At 50.4% G+C, this 23,100-nt stretch overlaps 1 protein-coding gene across 9 annotated transcripts; it reads left to right on the forward strand.

Annotated features, from left to right (window-relative positions):
• The first annotated feature begins 1,077 nt into the window (after positions 1-1,077).
• CD300LG (CD300 molecule like family member g) lies at positions 1,078-18,756 on the forward strand. Of its 9 annotated transcripts, XM_050763028.1 has the most exons (8): positions 1,079-1,208; positions 2,793-3,128; positions 7,018-7,119; positions 7,899-8,136; positions 9,304-9,416; positions 11,200-11,252; positions 16,255-16,374; positions 16,917-18,756. In XM_050763028.1, exons 1-8 carry the CDS (start codon positions 1,166-1,168, stop codon positions 17,028-17,030), a joined length of 1,119 nt encoding a protein of 372 aa, XP_050618985.1. In that variant the 5' UTR covers positions 1,079-1,165; the 3' UTR covers positions 17,031-18,756. The 9 variants fall into 9 exon arrangements, with proteins under 9 accessions (XP_050618990.1, XP_050618985.1, XP_050618989.1 ...); XM_050763024.1 differs by lacking the exons at positions 16,255-16,374; positions 16,917-18,756 and adding an exon at positions 13,081-13,853 and having other exon boundaries at positions 1,098-1,208; XM_050763026.1 differs by lacking the exons at positions 16,255-16,374; positions 16,917-18,756 and adding an exon at positions 13,081-13,853 and having other exon boundaries at positions 1,098-1,208; positions 8,052-8,136.
• Positions 18,757-23,100: the final 4,344 nt, after the last annotated feature.

The raw sequence follows: 23,100 nt of genomic DNA on the forward strand, positions 1-23,100 counted from the left end.
ATTAATGATGCTTTTCTAAAGCAGAAGGGGAATTACAAGAAACACTCCTTTTTTTCTTTCTTTCCTTTTTACGTTCTGTATTGTGTAAAATTTTGCTTACAATCTGTATGAACTTTGCAAACAGACCAAAAAAAAAAAAAAAGTCATTTTTCAAGCCAGTGTGTCTGGGCTCCCAATAGTTTGCATGTTTGTTTTGGTCCTTTTAAGGAGGATCCAAGTCCGCGATGGAGAAACCATCAATTCACTTTTTCAAACGCCAAAACAACTCCGCAGGCTTGGGGGAGACCTATCTTGCAGCCCTGCCGGCCCAAGGCTCGACTCCAGGGAATTCGGCTCACCGCAGCCCTACGGCTTTGCTCAGCCCCGTCTGCACCGCCGCCCCGTGGCCAAGGGCAGTACTGCGCCCTCCAAAAGGCGATGGCGGAGGAGGGGCCCGGGGCCTTGCCCCAGGGACAAGCTTCTTTCTGTACCACTGACCACATGGTAGTCTGCTGAAGTTTATGGACCCCTCTCTCAGTATAATGGCGCGTAAATATATAAATAAAATATATATGCTGAAAAGAAAACTAATACTGGTGAGATGATTCTCAAAACTCTTTATAAATGTGTAATATAATAATAGCCGTTTCATTATGGTTAATAACCAGCTCTAGAGGCAGGTCTCCGAACTCATTATTTTCTAAGCAGTGAGGAGTACACACGAGGTTTCAAGATATCCACAACCTGATGTGCCAGTGTCTGTGATTGTAATTGGTAACAAAGTTACAGGTACTGCTAACAGTACACTGTTAATACGAGGAAAAGCTAAATATTAGAAGTTGATGAAAGTCAATATGTAACTTTTTCCCATGCGAATTCGACTTACAGGCCCCTTAGGGCGCACGGACCACAGGTTAAGGCCCCCTTGAAGGGGCAAGAGTTTGGGAGAAGCGCCAGTGTGGGTTTTCAGTCCTGGGAGGTGAGCCGAGGGGTAGGCACGCATGGGCGCTCAGAAAAGGGAAGGCAGAGGCGCCTCTCCGGCTGGGCCTGCGGAGGGGTGACCCACACGCCCCTCCCCTCGCTTCCTCGGCCTGGTTTCACGCGACTGGAGGAAGTTAAAGACCCGCGTGGCTGAAAAGCAGCTCACAGTTCCCAGCGTCTGCTCCGGCGGTGTCCAGCGCCCAGAATGCGGCTTCTAGTCCTGCTATGGGGTTGCCTGGTGCTCCCAGGTGAGATGGGGAGGGGGTCTTGGGAGGGATGTGGGGCTCACCCTTGGGGTCTGCAGGAGAAGGACCTCCTGACTGCCTGATAGCCCACCCCACCTATCCTCAGCCTCCTCAACCCTAGGGGAGCCGGGCGGGGTGGGGGTGGGGTGAGGTGGGGACGGCGCCGGGCCCCACTTGCTGTTTCTGGAACCTAGAGCCAGGTTTTCTCTCAGACCTGTGGGTTTTCCCTCATGGCAATGTGGCTGTGAGAGTTGCTTTGCCTCTCTAATCTTAATTTTTCTACCCTGTGCCAATCCTGGAGGCAGACAAGACACCCCGTCTGGTTGCTCTGTTAAACTCAGCATATATTTGTTGAATCTCGGCTGTGCCTCTCCCCACAACCCTGAGAGATGAAGAATTACCATGTTTCGTCAATTTTTTTTTTTTTTTTTTTTTTTTTTTTGAGACAGAGTCTTGCTCTGTCGCCCAGGCTGGAGTGCAGTGGCGCAATCTCGGCTCACTGCAAGCTCCGCCTCCCGGGTTCACGCCATTCTCCTGCCTCAGCCTCCTGAGTAGCTGGGACTACAGGCGCCCGCCACCGCGCCCGGCTAATTTTTTTTTGTATTTTTAGTAGAAACGGGGTTTCACCGTGGTCTCGATCTCCTGACCTTGTGATCCGCCCGCCTCGGCCTCCCAAAGTGCTGGGATTACAGGTGTGAGCCACCGCACCCGGCATGTTTCGTCAATTCTTTTGCTTTCTTTTTCTTTACCTTCTAACACAAAATCAGGATGCATCCTACAACTGATGTCAGTTGTTCATTTGGCAATGGTGAGACCCCATCTCTACAAACAAGCAAACAAATTAGCCAGGCATGGTGGTGCACACCTGCAGTCCTAGCTAGTGGGAGGCTAAGGTGGGAGGATCGCTTGAGCCCCAGAAGTCAAGGCTACAGTGAGCCATGAGCACCAGTGCCCTCCAGCCTGAGCAACAGAGTGAGATCCTGTCTAAAAACAAAACAAGGCCAGGCGCGGTGGCTCATGCTTGTAATCCCAGCTCTTTGGGAGGCTGAGGCAGGCGAATCACTAGGTCAGGAGATCAAGACCATCCTGGCCAACACAGTGAAACCCTGTCTCTACTAAAAATACAAAAAATTACCCGGGCATGGTAGCACATGGCTGTAGTCCCAGCTACTCAGGAGGCTGAGGCAGGAGAATCGCTTGAACCCAGGAGGTAGAGGTTTCAGTGAGCAGACATCATGCCACTGCACTCCAGCCTGGGCAACAGAGCGAGACTCCATCTCAAAAACAAACAAAACAAAACAAAACAAAACACCCAGAAACCCTGCTGGCTATCTGACTGTCAAATTCCATCTGAACCTAGAACACTCCCCCAGCCCCAATTTCTCAATGGGCCAGGGTTAGGGAAACAGCAACAGCCCTGCCCCAAGTTCGCCCAGAGTAGCAAGGAAGTAATGGCTCTTCCAAGGCTGTCCCCAGAAGGGATGACTGAGAAAAGCCTTCCTTCCTCCTCCTAAAATGGAAGCTCTGGCCTTGACCTTGGTACATGGAGCCTGGTTATTCCAACCTCCACTCCTGCTCTGATTTTAGGTTATGAAGCCCTGGAGGGCCCGAAGGAAATCAGTAGGTTCGAAGGGGACACTGTGTCCCTGCGGTGCACCTATAGGGAAGAGCTGAGGGACCACCGGAAGTACTGGTGCAGGAAGGGTGGGCTCCTCTTCCCTCGCTGCTCTGGCACCATCTATGCGGGAAAAGAAGGCCAGGAGACGACAGAGGGCAGGGTGTCCATCCATGACAACCGCCAGGAGCTCTCGCTAATTGTGACACTGTGGAACCTCACCCTACAAGACGCTGGGAAGTACTGGTGTGGGGTCGAAAAACGGGGCCCCGATGAGTCTTTACTGATATCTCTGTTCGTCTTTCCAGGTAACAAATATCTCTCCTTTCCCAGGCTAGGGACAGGAGCTGCAGAGGGAAGCGGGAGGGGCGGTGGGGCATAATCCTGGTGCAAACCTTAGGGGCACTGAGTCCTTAGGGAGATCATGCAGGTCAAGCGCTGAGCAAGGCTTGGGGTACAGAGGGAGCTGCATGAGTCTTGGCCATTCTTTCACTCTTGCTGCCCACGGTCACACCACTAGTAGATGTCAGAGCAGGACTGGACCCAGATCTGTCCAGGGCTGGACTCGGGGTGCCTTTCCTTTCTGCCCAGATGTGCTGGAAGGAGATTTCCATAGGCTGGGTACAAGATAGACATATCAGGGGATAAAGAAGACTCCTCGCCTGGTGTCAGAGATATTCCTGAGGCCTCCCGAGGCTGGGCCAACAATTGCTGCATTCCAGACCCAGCCCACAGCGTCACCTCAGCCCTGGTCATGCTGGCCTCACCCTGCATGTGCCCTCACCTCTGCCCTCCTGGCCTCCACCTCCCCAGATATTGAAGTCTAGCCACAGGTGCTAGAGTGCCTGGGAACCAGCCTCTGGGTAGTGTGCCTGAAGGAGAGATCGTTAAATGCAGGGAAACTAGAGGACCAAGGCTGGAGCTGTGGGAACTGGTAGAGGATAGAACACCTCTCTGGGAGCCCAGATCCCCACCTGGACCTGATGAACTAAGGAGAAAGAAGCCAGAGAGGGCCCAGGGGAGTGGGAGCCTTGGTCTGCTGGCCAGTGAGGGCGAAGTATGTCTTTGTATCCCCATTTCACAGATGAGGGACTGAGAGTCCAAGAGACTAAGTGATTTGCCCAAGATCTCACAGCAGGAAGTGGTGGAACCAGGATTAAAACACAAGTCATTTCCAGCTTTGATGTCTGCTTTATTCCTCTTCTAGCCCCATAGCTGGGACCTATCCCAATCCCAGGCCCATCCCTACCACCATATCCCCTAATTTTTTTTTATTCCCTTATCCATGGATCTTTAATTTGGGGAAATAAAAGTAAACTTGCCAAAAAGCAGCAGCATCAAACTACGTTGAATCTGTTCTTCATTATTTACAAGATTCTCTTATCTCTTCCAATTCTTATCAGTGTTCATATGTCATTTCTGCAAGTTATGAGCAAGTTCACCTGTGTTTTAGACTTACCCTCATTTGTAATTCTTTATTTGCGTATGATATGTGTATTGCTATATTATCCTTCTGTATCAGACTTTGTTGGCCTCTCTCTGATGGCAGTTGGGATATTGAAAATGAAGAAGACTCACGACAGTGGTGTGCTGGTAAATGTTGAGCAGGCTGGGGATGCAGATGCTCTCATTTTGTGGTGTTTTCCAATTTCTGTGGTGTCCATTTCTGTGGTCCAATTCCCATGGCCAATTTCCAGCCATCGACAGTTTAACAACGGTCTCACCAATTCCTGAAAAGTTGACAATGAGCTCTTGTGAGCCAGTGCGAGCCATCTCCAGCACACCATTGAATATGGTGAACCATGGGAAGAATTTCTAAGAAAGTCAGAAAAAGACAGATGTACCCACTATCATTTCTTTTCTTTTTATTTATTTATTTATTATTATTCATTCATTCATTCATTCATTCATTCATTTTTCTGAAATGGGGTCTCACTCTGTCATCCAGACTGGAGTGCAGTGACACAATCTTGGCTCATTACAACCTCTGCCTCCCAGGCTCAAGTAATCCTCCCACCTCAGCCTCCAGAGTAGCTGGGGCCACAGGCACAAGCCACTGTGCCTAGCTACATTTTGTTTTTTTTTTTGTTTTTTTTAAGATGTGGTTTTGCCATATTGGCCTGTCTGGTCTCAAACTCCTGGACTCAAGCCATCTGCCCACCTCAGCCTCTCAAAGTACTGAGATTGCTGGTATGAGCCACTGCACCTGACCAGCCTACTATCATTTTCTTTTATTCATCTTTGTCTGAAGACCCTAGGCAATGAAATATGCAAGATTAAGAAGTATAAGGCCAGATGTGGTGGCTCACGCCTGTAATCCCAACACTTTGGGAGATCAAGGTGGGTGGATCATGAGATCAAGAGTTCAAGACCAGCCTGGCCAAAATGGTGAAACCCCGTCTCTACTAAAAATACAAAAATTAGCCAGGTATAGTGGCAGGCGCCTGTAATCCCAGCTACTCAGGAGGCTGAGGCAGAGAATTGCTTGAACCCGGGAGGCAGAGGTTGCAGTGAGCCGAGATCATGCCACTGCACTCGCTGGTAGACAGCAAGACTTAGTCTCAAAAAAAAAGGAAGAAGTATAAATGTTGGAAAGGAAAAGATAAATACTCTGCATTTGCAAAAGATTTTATTATCTACTTAGAAAAATCCAAGAATAAACTGACCTAGTGTTACATATTGAGTATCCCTAATCCAAAAATGCAAAATACTCCAAAGTCTGAAACTTTTTGTGTGCCAGCATCACACACACAAAGGAAATGCTCATTGGGGCATTTTGGATTTCAGATTTCCAGATTAGGGATGCTGAATCAGCAGATATAATGCAAATATTCCGAAATCTGAAACACTTCTGCTCCCAAGCATTTTGGATAGGGGATACTCAATCTGAAGAAGAGAAGGTGGTGGACAAAGAGGGAGAGTCCAGGATGGCACACAGTCAGCAAGGACCGGGGAGGTGACAGACAGACTTGGGAAAGTGGGGACTGGAGTAGCTCCTGGGGGGTTGGTTGTATCAGGCTTCTGCCCACTGTGCTGGGCACAGAGGATAGGCATTTTGCCCTTAAGGAGTCTCAGCCTAGCAGGGAGACCCAGTACACAAGAAATTGCAGTGTAAGTGAGCATTAGCACCACTGGAGGCATGCACAGGGGACTGTGAGTGCACAAAGGAAAAAAGATTCGCTGCTTCTGGGGAAGACATTTCAGAGGAGTTGACCTTGAGCTTGTGCTGAAGGACAGAACGAAGTGCTTCAGGCAGAGATGGAAACGAAAGCCATCGTACACAGAGGAACAGCATGTCCAAGGCACGGAGGTGGGCGGGAGGCTGGCTTAGTCGGGAATAGAGGACAGCTCTATGGCTGGAGCACTGAACAGGGAAAGAGGCGAGGTTGACAAGGTGGTTCAAAGCCTGAGTTTTGTTCTTTGCTTTTTTTTCTTTTTTTTTTTCTTGGAGACAAAATTTTGTTCTTATTGCCCAAGTGTGAGCTGCCACGCCCAGCCTGAAGCCTGAGTTTAAGAGGCCTCAAAAGGCATACTAAAAAGTTGGAACTTCGGCTCATACCTGTAATCTCAGCACTTTGGGAGGCCGATTCGGGCAGATCACCAGGTCAGGAGATCGAGACCATCCTGGCTAACACGGTGAAACCCCATCTCTACTAAAAATACAAAAAATTAGCTGGGCGTGGCGGCGGGCGCCTGTCGTCCCAGCTACTTGGGAGGCTGAGGCAGGAGAATGGCATGAGCCCAGGAGGCGGAGCTTGCAGTGAGCTGAGATCCCGCTACTGCACTCCAGCCTGGGCGACGGAGCGAGACTCTGTCTCAAAAAAAAAAAAGTTTGAACTTCGGCTTATAGGCAATGGAGAGCCACTCACTGTTCTAAGGCAGAGAGGGATGGGATCCAACACAGACTTTTGAGACAAAACTGGCATAATGTGAAGGGTGGCAGGGAAGAAGCAGGCTGAGAGGCAGGTGGGGACAGGGGAAACTGAGGGTCTGAGCTAGGTGAGAGGCCAGAGGGCTGCAGAAGGAGAAGACCAGGGATCTGCTGGAACCCGCCACGTGGCTCCTGGTTGGCTGAGGCGAAAGACAGCAGTGCTCTGTGCTGAGGTTGGGGGTAGGAAAGCTGCCAGCTCCTCCCAAGGAAGGAAAAGGGGTTCAGAGCGGTGCCGCCCCTGAGAGCAGCCTCTCCCTTTCCTCTAGGACCCTGCTGTCCTCCCTCCCCTTCTCCCACCTTCCAGCTTCTGGCTACAACACGCCTGCAGCCCAAGGCAAAAACTCAGCAAACCCAGCCCCCAGGATTGAGTGAGTGAATGGCGATTCCGCCCCATCCCTTGCCACCCTTCTTACAGAAGCAGCCAGTGAGTGCCTGCCTGGTACCAGACACAATACTTACCACTTAGGTGTCCCCACAAGCCTGGGAACTGGGTCGTCCAGCTGTGGAAGTACAGGCTCAGCAGGGTTAGGTCACTCGCTTAGGGTCACACAGGAAGCGCCAGAGCCTGGAAGTGGTCACAGCCTGACCCCAAAGCTCGTGTTCTGTCTGTGCCATCCAGAGTCTCGGGGGCAAGCCAGAAATGGGCCCTGACCTCTGGACTCATCCCTGCCACCCTGCCCTTCTTGGTCTCATGGCTGCAGAAGGAAGTCAAGACCTTACTGAGGCACGGGTGGTGGGGAGGGGGCACATGATGGTGAGGGGAGGACCTGCCCTTCTGGTGAGGAAGGAGGTGACAATTGACTGTGACTGTAGAGGGAGGGCAGGAAAGTGGCCACTGAATGGTCACTGGAAAGGGTCATGGAAGCGAGGAAGGGGAGTGCTTATACCTCCCCACAGAGGGAACAGGCTGTGGGCCCAGAAAGAGACTGAACATCACACACAGCTGTGGGGTGTGTCTGATCTACGGTCTGCTTCCTCAGAATGGCTTCATCTACATCTGTTTGCTTACTGGGGTATCCTTTAGCTGGGGATGTTCTGAGAAATGGGTCCCAGAGAGGCTAGGGTTCAGGGGTCAAGGGTCAGAGGTCTGGGATGCTGGGATGCAAGGGTCAGGAAGGATGCTGAGGCATTGCTTTTGGACTTGTAGCTTCTCCTGGGCTCTACCCAGCAGGAACCACAGCCAAGCAGGGGAAGACAGGGGCTGAGGCCACTCCATTCCCAGGGACTTCCCGGTACGGGCACGAAAGAACTTCTCAGTACGCAGCAACCTCTCCTCATGCAGCGACCTCTCCTCCTGCAGGGAGCTCCCGCCCCCCACAGCAGCTGGACTCCACCTCAGCAGAGGATGCCAGTCCAGCTCTCAGCAGCGGCAGCTCTAAGCCCAGGTGAGCCCCAGGTGACCAACATCACCTTTCAGGCCATCACTAAACCATAAGCTGCCTTTGAGCAAATAGGAACCCAGTGGTCTTTCCTCTAAGCAGACACATCCTCGTGTCATGGCCACAGCCTGCAGCACAGAGGGTCCCTCACAGGGACCCTTGAGCAGTAGACAGCTTGCACTATAGGAGCCAGCAGCTCTGCTGCCTGTCCAAGGCGAAGGGTCCACCAGGGTCGCAGTCCCCACCTCTCTCCCTGCCCCAGCCTCAGGGATGGCCCCCCCAGTTCGGGGCTTTTGCCTATATACTTTGCACTAAGCCCTGTGCCAAGCATGAAAACTCAGAACCCAAAACAAAACAATTTTTTTCCTTACAACTGGAGTCCCAGCCTGAAGGATTGGTTCTTGGGGGTTGTAAATGCACTTGGCTACCGACATCCAGGCAGCTGCTGGCAGGTTCAGATCCTGCTGAAAGTGAATCCTGGGGTTGGCAACGGGAGCAGGGATCCCTCCCACGCCAGACAGGGCTGATGGGACATCGTGGTCCCTAGTGCCCTCTGATCTCCTTGGGAGAGATAAAGGACATGGCTTGACTCACAGTAAGAATGCCAGGATGCCCCACTTGCCTGTGCCAGTGACACCAGCCCAGATAAAGGCCACTGAGAACTTCCCCGCACACCACTGCGTGACCTGGCAAGTCGCTCATTGCTTCAGGTGTCAGTTTCTCCAGTGTGAAATTGAGCCACTCCTACCTAGTTACACAGGGATTGTGGAATTTAACAACTAACACTGACATGGTACCTGGCATGTGTCTGGCACTGAACTATGTGCTTTTCACATCCTGACCCATTTGATCCTCACCACAGCCATTTTACAAAAGAGGAAATTGACACCCTGGGCGGTTCAGTCACTTACCCAAGGTATAGGAAGGTGGTGGAGCTAGAGTTTGAATCCAGACAGCCTGGCTTCAGGGTCTGCACTAATTAAATAATGATTGTCAAGAGCCAATAGCACTAAATATCGCCCTCCCGCACCACACCCCCCACAAGTCTTTGCTGCATTGAATTGAATTCCACACTAGGGATTGGCTTTCTCAGCCTGTACTTGGGACCCCCAAAGGACATAGACTCTGGCTTATCTGGTAACAGCCACTAGGCTCCTTGTGTCTCATCTCCAGGGTGTCCATCCCAATGGTCCGCATACTGGCCCCAGTCCTGGTGCTGCTGAGCCTTCTGTCAGCCGCAGGCCTGATCGCCTTCAGCAGCCACCTGCTCCTGTGGAGAAAGGAAGGTGAGCAAAGGTGGGTGGCAGGAAGGTGGGAGGCTCACTGGACCAGGGACCTCGCTGAGACCTGCAGCTCCCCGTCTAGCCCCGGAAAGACCCTGTGGGTCTCAGCGTGTCTGTCTGAAATGTGGGCATCAGGAGCTATGGCCTCCCTTCTGAAGGAGCCACAAGGTAATCAACATTAGGAAAGCAATTCACAAGGGGAAATGGGAGAACGAAGGGTTCTCAGCTTCTTGCCTGTCCGAACTGATCAAACACTTCTCTACCTGTTGATCCCAGGGAATTCATGGCCAGCTCCTTGTGTGGGAACCAACTGCCAGGGGCAATGCAGGACCAAGCACTTGAACTTGAGCAGGACAGACATTGTAACCCCACTCCTGCCACTGGGTCTCTAGAGCTGCTCAGTCCCTTCCATAGGCTGGGGCTCAAATCCCAGCTCTGCCACTTTTCAGCTGTGTGAGCTCAGGCAAGTCATCTAACTGCCCTAAGCCTCATTTATCTCAAATCACAGATATACATCAAACAGAAATAGAATACAAGTCACAAATGTCATTTAAAACTTTTGAATAGCCACATGAAAAAGAGTAAAAAGAAATGAGTGCAGTTAAGTGTATTTTATTTTATTTTAATTACTTATTTTTTTAGAGATAGGGTCACACTCTGTCGCCCAGGCTGGAGTGCTGTGGTGTGATCATGGCTCACTGCAGCCTTGAACTCCAGGGCTCAAGCGATCCTCCTGCCTCAGCCTCCCGAGTAACTAGAACTACAGGCATGAGCCACTACGCCCAATCTAGTGAAGTTGATTTTAATAATGTACTTTATTTAACCCAATATGTCCAAACCATTCTCATTTTGATACGGAATCAATATGAAAATATCAATGATACATATTCTACTTTCATGTTTTTCATATTGAGCCATCAAAACCCAGTCTAATGTAAAATAGTCACATTTCAGTGCCTGATGGCCATGTGTGGCTTCTGGCTGATGTGCTGGATGGCAAAGACTAAAAGGATTAACCAAAATCTCAGTAATAAGAGCTACCATGTGCCAGGCACTATCCCCAGCTTATCTTGCTTATCCTCTTTAATCTCCTCCACACTGTGGAGTACACCTATTTTCCAGAGGGAGAAACTGAGGCACAGAGTGGTTAAGCAGCTTGCCCTTTGTTTGCATAGCTAGGAAGTGGTGAAGCCAGGAAGATAATCACAATGTCGTCCCCGTGGAGGTGGCCATGGGGGAATCCTGGGCCCGCTTTCCATCTCTTCCATGTGGCTCCTAGGAGGAAATGTGGGCTTTGTCCAGGTCCCCTCTGAGGAATCCAGGGTGGGAGCATTCCTGGTCACAACCTCAGAGCCACTTAGCACCTTGCCTCCCAAACTTTGATTGCCAGCTAGCAGCGGTGGCAACCCTTGGTAGCCTGTTAGAAATACAGACCCTGAGACTCTCACCTCAGCCTACTGAATTAAACTCTGCACTGTATGAAAATGTCCAAGGTGTCCTATGTGCACACTAAGGCTTAAGTAGCAGTGACCTTAGCACACAGATTTATTTTCCCAGCCAGTTTCTGACCCTCATGAGATCATCTCCATGCACTGATCTCAGAAGACTGGGTCATTCCCAAGGGGCTGAACTGGAAGGGGCTCTTCTGCCCATCTGGCTGCCTCCTGCCTCTGGGAGGCCCCTGCTCCCTTATGCAAGGGGGCCAGTACGCCTTTCTGGGCCGAGCTCCAGGCCATTCCCGGCTACACCTGGCTTCAAGGAGCTCCTGCTTCTACATCTCTTTCAGCTCGACAGGACTTGGAGACACAGAGGAATGAGAAGGTCTACCTCTCACACTTGGTAAGGACAGAGGCGTAGGGAAGCCCAAGCTCAGATCCCCTTGGGGCTGCAAGTCAAGATTTCTGGGCTCTGCTTCTGTAACTTCCTACCTGGGCCTGCATGCCTGACCTGGAGGCAGCACTTGCTCCCCACCTTGGAGGAACCTCTGTGAGCCCGAAGACCAGTCCTTCAGGGTGTGAGCCGGACAGAGTGCCCGTGGGGGACTCACAGGTGGGAACCTGATTTCCCGCCAGGTGCCAGGCAGGGTGGGCACCAGGAGCCATGTGAGCATCTTCTCCAGGCGCCTTCTTTCCATGCCTGCCTCCTTTTATAATTACAGAACATCGGAGCTAGATCCAGAGGAAGCCTTTGAGATCTCTAGCCCAACCTTTCTCTCGGATTAAAGCAAATCCCCTTTCAGAATGCCCAGGGGTCAGGGAGCTGTTAGAGATGCACTCTCCAGGGCCCCAGCCCCCGCTGAACCCTCCAGGGGTGTGGTCCAGGGACTCTGGCAGTGCTACAGACTCTAGTGTGCTTTTACAAAAGATGAAACTGAGGCCCAGAGAGGGTAAAGGTCTTGCCCATGGTCACACAGCAGGTGGTGGCCCAAATAGAAAACAGGACCCAGATTTCTTGACTCCCTGCCCTTCTCTTTCCAGAACTCCCTGATGTTTTCTCTGAGCCTTCCTTGGCTCTGAGACCAAGGTGACATGGCTGCCCTAGGACCCAGGCTGAGGGTGGTGCTCTGGGGACCAGCGGCAAGAGAATAAGGGTCCCTGTGCCCATTATCTGGAGCAGGGAACCTGCCCCAAGGCTACTGCTGCAAGAAGAGACTGTGCCCTCCGAGGCCAGCCCTCCAATGGAGGGGGCTGCAGCATTGCACTTCAGGAAACAGAAGCCTCTGGCCCCTCCTCCCTCCGCTGTTTACTGAGATGCCTCCACTCCATTCCTTTAAACACAAGGGCAGGAAAGCAGGGCTACCACTGCCTTCTTTCCTGGCGCCAGTGAGGACAAAAGACTCAGGCCTGATCCCCCAAGGATGGTCTGGGGTGGAAATGGGACTTTGGGCTGTGGCTTAGGAAGCAGCTGTTGCTGTGTCAGGAAGCTCAACAGGGCCAAAGGTAGCGGAGGGGAGTAAGGGAAAAGTCATGGAGACACATGGATGGACGGATGGTGGGTGCCACTGGCCGCCTCCACGTCCGGCCTCCTGCCTCTGTGGCCTGGGGCCTGGGTCTCACCCCACCTGGCTCCAGAAGAGGGGTTGGGGTCCAAGGATGCTGAGAGCACCTGTACCAGCCACAGCCCCCATGCTACTGCCTTCTGGCAACCCTGGGAAGGGCTGCTTTGGGCTTTTTCCTGCCTGAGGCACCTGACCCTGGCTCTGCTGAAGAGGGAGGGGACAGGAAGGGGCACAGGGCCAGCAGGTAGAGGGTCTCTAGGGGCAGCCCCTTGTTGAGGGAAAGATGGAACAGGGCCTCCCAAGAGGATCAGAGGCAAGAACCTTGTAAATACGATCAGGTGGGAGCTTCTGCTTTTTCTTGATTATTTCCCTTGTGGCTTCTCCATAAGTTTTAGCAGAGTCTGGAGATGGAATTGAAGGGCTTTGGGGTTTTCTTTGCCCACATTCAGGTCAAAGAGGGAGGGGGATGCATTACTCATACTCTGAGAGAACCTCACAGGGGTGTGAAAACCCTGAGGGAAGTGTTAGGGGTCAGACCAGCATTTTCTTTCCCAAAGAGATCTTGCTAGAAGGATTGCCATCCATCCATTCATGTCAGGGGCTTTATATATGCCATTGAATCCTCATCATTCCCACACGAGGTAGATTAGTATCCGCCTCATTTTGCAGATGAAGAAATACAGGCTCGGCTTTGCAGACGCTGCCGCCGAGGAAAGTCCTGTACTACTAGCCATGGTCAACCCTACCGTGTTCTTCAACATTGCCGTCGACGGCGAGCCCTTGGGCCGCGTCTCCTTCGAGCTGTTTGCAGACAAGGTTCCAAAGACAGCAGAAAATTTTTGTGCTCTGAGCACTGGAGAGAAAGGATTTGGTTATAAGGGTTCCTGCTTTCACAGAATTATTCCAGGGTTTATGGGTCAGGGTGGTGACTTCACACGCCATAATGGCACTGGTGGCAAGTCCATCTATGGGGAGAAATTTGAAGATGAGAACTTCATCCTAAAGCATACAGGTCCTGGCATCTTGTCCATGGCAAATGCTGGACCCAACACAAATGGTTCCCAGTTTTTCATCTGCACTGCCAAGACTGAGTGGTTGGATGGCAAGCATGTGGTCTTTGGCAAAGTGAAAGAAGGCATGAATATTGTGGAGGCCATGGAGCGCTTTGGGTCCAGGAATGGCAAGACCAGCAAGAAGATCACCATTGCTGACTGTGGACAACTTGAATAAGTTTGACTTGTGTTTTATCTTAACCACCAGACCATTCCTTCTGTAGCTCAGGAGAGCACCCCTCCACCCCATTTGCTCGCAGTATCCTACAATCTTTGTGCTCTCGTTGCAGTTCCCTTTGGGTTCCATGTTTTCCTTGTTCTCTCCCATGCCTAGCTGGATTGCAGAGTTAAGTTTATGATTATGAAATAAAAACTAAGTAACAAAAAAAAGAAAGAAAAGAAATACAGGCTCAGAGAGAAAAGGGAACTTGCCCACAGTGACCCAGCCTGAAAGAGGCAGAACTGGGGAAACTGACAGGTCTATGGGGCCAGCTGCAGAGCCCTCTGTGTCCTCCACCCTGCTGCACTGAAGTACAAGGGGTTTGAGGAATGAAGCCAAGCTCACAACCCAAGATTCCTCCCCCAGACTCAGGAGAAAGACCCTGGGACAGCTGCAGACCCTCGCTCCTGGAAATGAATAGCCTGCTAAGCTCCCATCAGAACTCAACCCGGCTTCCCAAGACTTCCCTCTTTCTTTACTATGTTTATTACTAGTACCTAGAAACAGGGGCTCTGATCTATATCTTGCATATTTAGCAACCCAGAAAATGCCTCTGTGCTTGCTGGAACAGGGTCGATCGTCCACAGTGGAGGCAGAGGGACAGGGGAGAGATGGAATCACACCAGACTTACAGTAGTGGGCCTGGCTGCTGCCTACTACTGTGTGTGGTTTGGCCTCTGCACTGAGAGGCTCTTTCCTCAAACTCGGTCACCCAGGAACAGGTGACACTTCTGTAGCTGCTGGTGGTCCAGGGTCAGCAGTGGCTGGGTTATAACCAGACTGCAAAGCTGTAAATACAGACTCATGGGTGTGATGTCAGGAGTCCTCTGGAGTAGCCCCAGGTCTGCCCTGCACCAAGGCCCCCTCTGTCTTCACCATGGGCAGGGCTAGGAGGGACAAGAGCCCTGAGTGGCAGCATTTGGGAGTTGCCTTACCCCTCCCAGTGCCCCCATCACCACCCACATTTCCCCCAAGGAACTCAGCTCTAATCCTTGTCTCCAGAAGGCTGAAGATGTCATCCTGTGTTTCTTTCTTTTCTTTAGTTTCTGTTTGTTTGTTTGTTTGTTTTCTGTTTTCTGTTTTTGAGACAGAGTCTTGCTCTGTCGCCCAGGCTGGAGTGCAGTGGCGTGATCTCGGCTCACTGCAAGCTCTGCCTCCCATGTTCACGCCATTCTCCTGCCTCAGCCTCCTGAGTAGCTGGGACTACAGGCGCCCGCCACTAAGCCCAGCTAATTTTTTGTATTTTTTAGTAGAGACGGGGTTTCACTGTGTTAGCCAGGTTGGTCTCAATCTCCTGACCTCATGATCTGCCTGCCTTGGCCTCCCAGAGTGTCTTTAGTATATTTATCTTTTTAATTTAAATTTTAGAGAAACAGGGTCTCACTATGTTGCCCAGGTTGGTCTCAAATTGCTGGGCTCAAGCAGTCCTCCAGCCTCAGCCTCCTAAAGTGTTGGGATTACAGGCGAGAGCCACCACACCCAGCCTTCATCTAGACATTTCTAACAAGAGATGGCTCAAACATCTACCTCTGCCCCCATCCCCAGAAGCTAGGTATTGAGTGAAGCTGGGGCCTGGTTAGTATACCACGAACACCAAGCCCAAGAGAAATGTGTCACACACCCTGCCAGGATGGCAGCAGGGTATAGGGAAAGAGCTTGGGTCTGCAGTCAGACAGTCTCCGGTATGAGTTCCAGCTCAGCCATTTGCCAGCTGTGTGATGTCAAGCAGGTTGCATTACCTTTCTGAGCCCCTATTGCCATAGCTCACATGGTTGTAAATAGAAAAGAGTGAGATGACATACCCCATAGATACCCAAAAAATGGGAGCTTCTTTCTCTAGCATCAGTGCCCATTTGGCCATGGGATTCACTGTCCAGGAAACCTCAGGGCAGCCTGTGGCCTTGGGAGTCTTGGCTGGGGACCTTGGCCGGCTCCAGCCTCTGCTCTGCCCACCTGCTAGGGCAAGGCCCGAGATGGATGGGCCTGGCGTTCCTGATCTGAGGACCCATGGGAACAGCCAGGCCCGGGTCAGAATATGGGCCTCCCCACTGATCTTGGACTACCTCTCTCTTCCCTGGGCCGTGGTCTCCTCATCTGATAGATAATGGATTGCTCAGACCCATTATCTCATGTGCCCCTTGTTATTCAATGCATCTTTGGCATGTTCAACTTTGCTTTCTCCTGGCCTGTTACAAAGAACCTGCAGCCTGCATGATCTTTCTGCTTTAAAGGATAGAAAATAATGAAAACAAATCAGTCATTCCAGAAGTTCTCACTGGTTGAGTGGTAGGATGCTATTATGAATATTATAATCCCAAAGGACAAATTCTTACCTAGTTTTACAGCTGAGGAAACTGAGCTTCAGAGAGGTGAGACAGCTCGTCCTTCTTTGGACAAGGCACGAAGGAAGGAAGTGGCAGAGGCACGCAGGAGCTTAATATTCTCCCCTCCCAGCACCTCCCTGCCTTGCCCACCCCTCCCATGTTTCCCTCCTCTTGCTTGGGCTTGGCTGGGCTCGTAGACCATCCCTGCTGCCAAGAACAGGCTGTTCTGACCAAGTCTCTGTTACAGCCACTGGGGAATGGCCGGGACACAGAGGACGCCGTGATCAACATTGCAGGGTCCATGGGGCCTCTCACCATCCCTGAGCCCTCTCCCGGCCTCCACACAGAGATCCAGTATCTAAGCCAGGTATGGACAGAAGGGCCCTGGGAAGGGAGGGGCTGCAGAGCCACCTTGCCTGCCTCCACTCTGACAATTGGAGGAAGTGGAAAAAGGCCTTTTCCTCAGCATCTGCTCCCCAAACCCCACACCCCCGCGTTCACCCACCTTCCCCATCACAGCCACAGCCCTAGCCCATTTCACCAGGGAAGCCAGGGCTTTTGACCTCACATCCTCTTTTTTCCGGTCCAGAAAATTCCTGAATAGCTTGTTGGGAGTCACAGCTGACAGTCCTGTGGGCTGGCAGGAGGCCACAACTGTGCCAGAACCCAGCCTGGAGCCTTGAGGGCACCCCGGGGGAGGGATGGATTGGGGTCATGAGAGGCCATGAATCAAAGCCTGGGAGTTCTGGGGAGGAGAAGTTGTTAGGTCGTGTGCCCCTGCAGGTGGATGGAGGGCTGGAATTTGTGGAAAAGGCTGGGTGGACACAGCAGCTACCTGGGGACCACTCCTCACACCCCCTACCCCTTCATTTGGGTTCTGCTCTCCAAACCCCACTGTTGTCTTTACAGACTACAGAGGAAGAGGAAGCCCCTTCCCAGGCCCCCGAGGGGGACGTGATCTCGATGCCTCCCCTCCACACATCTGAGGAGGAGCTGGGTTTCTCAAAGTTTGTCTCAGTGTAGGGCAGGAGGCCCTCCTGGCCAGGCCAGCCGTGAAGCAGTGTGGCTGGCTGGATCAGCACTGATTCGCGAAAGCTTTCCACCTCAGCCTCAGAGTCCAGCTGCCTGGACTCCAGGCTCTCCCAACCCTCCCCAGGCTCTCCTCCTGCATGCTCCAGCCTGACCTAGAAGTGTTTGTCAGCCCCGAAGCCCAGAGCGGTGGCCTTGCCCTTCCAGCTGGAGACTGGGACATCCCTGATAGGTTCACATCCCTAGGCAGGGCACCAGGCTGCTGACCCTCAGCAGGGCCAGGCAAGGCTCAGTGGATCTGTCCTGAGTTTCTATCTGCCACAAACTCTCCTGGGCCTCATGCCCAGTGTCGGACCTGCCTTCCTCCCGCTCCAGACCCCACCTTGTCCTCCCTCCCTGGCATCCTCAGACTTAGTCCCACGGTCTCCTGCATCAGCTGGTGATGACGAGGAGCATGCTGGGGTGAGACTGGGATTCTGGCTCCTCTTTGAACCCCCTGCATCCCAGCCCTTCAGGAAGCCTGTGAAAAATGTGATTCCTGGGCCAACCAAGACCCACCAAAACCATCTCTGGGACTTGGTGCAGGACTCTGAATTTCTAACAATGCCCAGTGACTGTCGCACTTGAGTTTGAGGACCAGCGGGCCTGATGAACGCTCAGACCCCTCCAGCTTAGAGTCTGCATTTGGGCTGTGACGTCTCCCACCTGCCCCCATAAGATCTGCTCTGTCCGTGACACCATGACTCAGCTGGGCACTCCCCTGAGGCCTGCCTAAGTCCAAGCCTGGATCAGGTCAGGTGCACATTGCAGGGATAAGCCCAGGACCAGCCGAGAGTGGTTGCTTTCCATTCACCCTCCCTGGCCATGCCTTCTTGCCTTTGGAAAAATGATGAAGAAAACCTTGGCTCCTTCCTTGTCTAGAAAGGGCTACTTGCCTATGGGCTCTGGTGGCTAGAGAGAAGAGTAGGAAACCAGAGTGCATGTGGGTGTCTAATACGGAGGAGAGTAGGAACAGGGCGGATACCTGAAGGTGACTCCGAGTCCAGCCCCCTGGAGGAGGGGTCAGGGAGTAGGGGTAAAGTAGCACAACTACTGTTTTTTTTTCTTTTTCTATTATTATTGTTTTTTAAGACAGAATCTCGCTCTGCCACCCAGGCTGGAGTGCAGTGGCACGATCTGCAACCTCCGCCTCCCACGTTCAAGCAATTCTCCTGCCTCAGCCTCCCGAGTAGCTGGGATTACAGGCACGCACCACCACACCTGGCTAATTTTTGTATTTTTAGTAGAGACAGGGTTTCACCATGTTGGCCAGGCTGGTCTCGAACTCCTGACCTCATATGATCCTCCTGCTTCAGTCTCCCAAATTACTGGAATTACAGGCGTGAGCCACCGCGCCTGGCCTTATTTCTTTAAAAAGTGAAATTAAGAGTTGTTCGGTATGCAAAACTTGCAAAGATGGAGAGGAAAAAGAAAAGGAAGAAAACATGTCACCCATTGTCTCACCAGAGACTATCATTATTTCATTTTGTTGTATTTCCTTCCACTCTTTTCTTCTCCACATAATTTGCCGGTGTTCTTTTTACAGAGCAATTATCTTGTATATACAACTTTGTATCCTGCCTTTTCCACTTTATTGTTCCATCACTTTATTCCAGCACTTCTCTGTGTTTTACAGAACTTTTTATAAATAAAATGTTCATCAGCTGCGTATTCCATCCTATCAGTGTGTCTCAGTTTATTTAACCAATTCTTTATCACTCGATATTTTAATTTGCTTCCATTTTCACTATTGTAGATAAGTGTGGGTGAATATTTGCCTGGGGCTTTATCTGCATTGGGAGATTTCTTTCTCTTTTTCTTTCCCTTTTTTTTTTTTGAGACAGAGTGTTGCTCTGTCACCCAGGCTGGAGTTGAGTGACGTGATCTCAGCTCACTGCAACCTTCATCTCCCTGGCTCAAGCCATTCTCCTGCCTCAACCTCCCAAGTACCTGGGACTACAGACATCTACCGCCATGCCCCGCTAATTTTTGAATTTTTAGTAGAGACGGGATTTCACCATGTTGGCCAGGTCTTGAACTCCTGACCTCAAGTGATCCGCCTGCCTCGGCCTCCCAAAGTGCTGGAATTACAGGCATGAGCCATTGCACCCGGCCGGGAGATTTCTTAAAAGGATTTGCATGCGTGGTAGTGCCAGGTCATAGGGAGTGAACAGTTTTGAAGTGACTGACACCTCTTGCTAAACAGCTTTCTGGAGTGGCAGCACCAATGTCACTCCCGCCAGACCCTTGCAATCAATGTTTCTTGAAGTCCTCTGCACCTGTCCCTGCTGGAAAGGCAGGAGAAACAGTTCAATAATGGCCCTGTGGTCAGAACCTCAAGGGCCTGGGGTACTGGGTGGAGGTGGAACTGGTCTGATGAGGCAAGAACAGCTCACCAGAAGGTGCCAGCCTGTGCCCGAGGCCCCTGCACTGGGGTTGCACCAAATACCTTCTCCTGGTGGAGAGTGAGCTCCCAGGCCCGAGCTCTGTGTGCTGCACCCAGGCTCCAGGCACCGTGTGTACCTACCAAGGTGTTTGGGATATAGGGAGCAGCAAGTTTCAGATGGTCCCAAATCTTCTGCTGGGACCTGGGCACACACACTGTCAGAATGCACCTTAGAAGGGCATCAAAAGCAGGCTTCGCCCATGAAAAATCCCTTGGCTGGGGTTTCCCTGGAAGGAAAGAATCCTCCTGTCCCCTGAATCTCTCCACTGGAGCCAGGGCTTCCTGGGAACCAGAAGGCGGTCAGCTGGGCCATCCCACTCCCATCCCTTGCCCATTCGCAGACTAGGCTAAATAAATTGACATCGTCTGAGAGGCAGAGTTCTCTCCCGGACAATCTAAGATTGCCATCCGTGGAATTCCAAGTTTCAGTGGATTTATGAGACATGCAAATATTACTCAGAGACACTGTCTTATTCTCAAAGTACCACCAAGAGGTCCCAGCTCCCTCCTGACAGGTAGGGGAGAAAGACCACTCCCTTACCAGTTGCCACTTTGAATCCCCCATTTTGATACACCTTGGTTTTATGTTTGTACTCGAAGACTCAGAGCTGCAGTCTTTGGTATTTACGTGAGATTCTATTCATTCCCCCTTAAACAAAAAGAAGCAAAAAGTCACCGCTCACCTATCCTGAGAATGAGAGTTTCCAGTTTGGAGACTTTTCCTGGGAGGTGAAACTTCAGAAAAAAATGGAGGAACATTGAAGAATTGCAAACATTTAGTTTTGCCAAATTAGGACAGTAAATATAACAAAAATAATAAACTATCATTTACCAGTCCAGCTATTTCCTTAAAAGAAACTTTTTTTTTTTTTTGAGATGGAGTTTTTGCTGTGTCGCCCAGGCTGGGGTACAATGGCACAATCTCGCTCACTGCAACTTCCACCTCCTGGGTTCAAGCTATTCTCCTGCCTCCCAAGTAGCTGGGACTACAGGTGTGCACCACCATGCCCGGGTAATTTTTGTATTTTTAGTAGAGACAAGGTTTCACCATGTTGACCACGCTGGTCTCAAACTCCTGACATCAGGTGATCTACCCACCTCGGCCTCCCAGAGTTCTGGGATTACAGGTGTGAGCCACCGTACCTGGCCAAAAAGAAACATTTTAACACCAAAATGGATTATTTAAGGCCTCTTTCCCCCTCCCTACTCTTAACAAATAATTGGATCTTATGTCTAATCGCTTGAGGTCTATTAAGGAGAAATTTGTAAATTCATCCAGGAAGTAGGCAAGGGAGGTGCATCTAGGGGGAAAGAAAACAGAAACAGAGAAGGTGGAAAGCGCCTAAGACATGCAAGGGGCTGTGATGTGCTTTGGGGGAATCTTCCCAGGAGCAGGGAAGAGCTCTCTGCCAGTATCACTTCAAGGTGTGGCAAGCAAGCACCTCAGGCTGACAGCTGGGATGGCACCACGGGGCTGGATGTGAGTGCCGAGGCCCTGAGTCTGATGCAGAGCAGCAGATCTGCCCATCTGCAATGACACACAGGCTGGGACAGAAGAGACAAAGCCAGTGGCCCTTTCCTTATTGTCTTTTTTGCCTTTTTCTGGATTAAGTTCTATTTTTGTTTTCTTATGCCATTCTTTCTCCTTCTACAGTTGGGAGGGTATAGCCTCTATTTTGAATCTTGAACTTTGTATTATACATAGATTTTCAACAAAGACTACAGTTAATATCCTCACAATCCTTAATTTTTCCTTGAATAATATAGGAGTCCCAAACCCTTTAACTCCCATCACTCCCTCCTATCTTGCAGACCATTGTCTTCCAGTTTTTAATTCTGTCCTTTCTCTTTCTTTTTTTTCCCAACAAACTGGACATCATTGTTAATTACTATTTTTAACAGCTTTATTAAGGTATAACTGGGGATGGGCACATTAGGTCATGCCTGTAATCCCAGCACTTTGGGAGACTGAGGCGGGCGGATCACCTGAGGTCAGGAGTTTGAGAGCAGCCTGGCCAACATGGTGAAATCCCGTCTCCACTAAAAATAAAAAATTAGCAGGGCATGGTGGTTCATGCCGGTAATCCCAGTTATTCAGGAGGCTGAGGCAGGAGAATCGCTTGAAACCAGGAAGTGGAGGTTGCAGTGAGCCAAGACCGCACCACTGCACTCCAGCCTGGACAACAAGAGTAAAACTGTCTCAAAAAAAAAAAAAAAAAAAAGCATAATTGGCATTCAATAAATTGCACGTGTTTAGATTATACTATTGGAAAAGTTTTGTATTATGTATATACCTGTGAAACAGTCACCACAATCAAGATAATGAATATATCCATCACCCCTAAAAGTTTTCTTCTGCCCCTTTGTAATCCTGCCTCACTCCCATCCTCATTCACCAGTCGATGGGCATTTGGGTTCTCTCCAGTCTGGGGCTATTACAAATTGAGCTGCTATGAATACTCATGTACAAGTCTCTTTGCGTGCTATCACTTCTCTTGGGTAAATACCTCGGAGTGGAACATCTGGGCCATGTGGTAGATATCTGCTCATGCTTTCCAAAGTGGTCATAACATTTTGCATTGCCACCAGCCATGTAGGAGAATTCCAGGTCCTCCACTGACACTCGCTACTATCAGCCTTTTTCATTTTAACCATTCTAATAATTGTATAAACTGCACCAAAATTATAGCTTTAATTTGTATCTCCCTGATAACTAATGACTTTGAGTATCTTTTTGTGTGCTAATTTGCCATCCATTTATCTTCTTTGGTGAAATTTCTGCTCAAATATTTCGTCTATTTTTATTGAGTTTTGAGAGCTCTTCATATATTCTAGAAATAAATCCTTCGTCAACTATGTGATTTACAGATATCTTCTCCCAGTGTGTGACTTGTCTTTTCATTCTCTTAAAAAGGTCTTCTTAGCTTACTGCACTGAAAAAGGGGAAAAAACAATGTCTTTCACAGAGCAGAAGTTTGACATTTTGATGAAGTTCAGTGTGTCAATTTTTTCTTTTATGTATCATGCTTTTTGGTGTTGTATCTAAAAAATCTTTGCCTAACCCAAGGTCACAAAGATTTTCTCCTATGTTTTCTTCTAGAAGTGTTATAGCTTTAGGTTTTACGTTTAGACTTGTGATTGAACTTGAGTTAATTTTCACATATGTGTGAGTATGAGTTAAACAACTTCTTCTTCTTCTTCTTCTTCTTCTTCTTCTTTTCCTTCTCCTCCTCCTCCTCCTCCCCTTCCCCTCCCCTTCCCCCCCCCCCTCTTCCCCCTCCCCCTCCCCCTCTTCCTCCCCCTCCTCCTCCTCCTTCTTCTTCTTCTTTTTCTTCTTCTCTCCTCCTCCTCCTCCTCCTTCTCCTCCTCCTCCTTTCTTCCTTCATCTTCTTCCTTTTTTTGTGTATGGCTATATCCAACTATTCCAGCACCATTTGTTAAAAAGATTACCTTAGGCCGGGCACGGTGGCTCAAGCCTGTAATCCCACCACTTTGGGAGGCCGAGACGGGCAGATCACAAGGTCAGGAGATCGAGACCATCCTGGCTAACATGGTGAAACCCCGTCTCTACTACAAAAT

This window comes from Macaca thibetana, chromosome 16, assembly GCF_024542745.1.
Source record: "Macaca thibetana thibetana isolate TM-01 chromosome 16, ASM2454274v1, whole genome shotgun sequence".
NCBI classification, from domain to species: Eukaryota; Metazoa; Chordata; class Mammalia; order Primates; family Cercopithecidae; genus Macaca; species Macaca thibetana.

What these genes read in the sequence shown, in the direction of transcription:
- CD300LG (XM_050763024.1), top strand. Translation starts at nt 1,166, where the DNA reads ATGCGGCTTCTAGTCCTGCTATGGGGTTGCCTGGTGCTCCCAG. An exon ending in GCTCCTGTGGAGAAAGGAAG is followed by an intron (nt 9,417 to 11,199) that starts GTGAGCAAAGGT and finishes CATCTCTTTCAG; the next exon opens with CTCGACAGGACTTGGAGACA. An exon ending in AGGTCTACCTCTCACACTTG is followed by an intron (nt 11,253 to 13,080) that starts GTAAGGACAGAG and finishes CTCATTTTGCAG; the next exon opens with ATGAAGAAATACAGGCTCGG.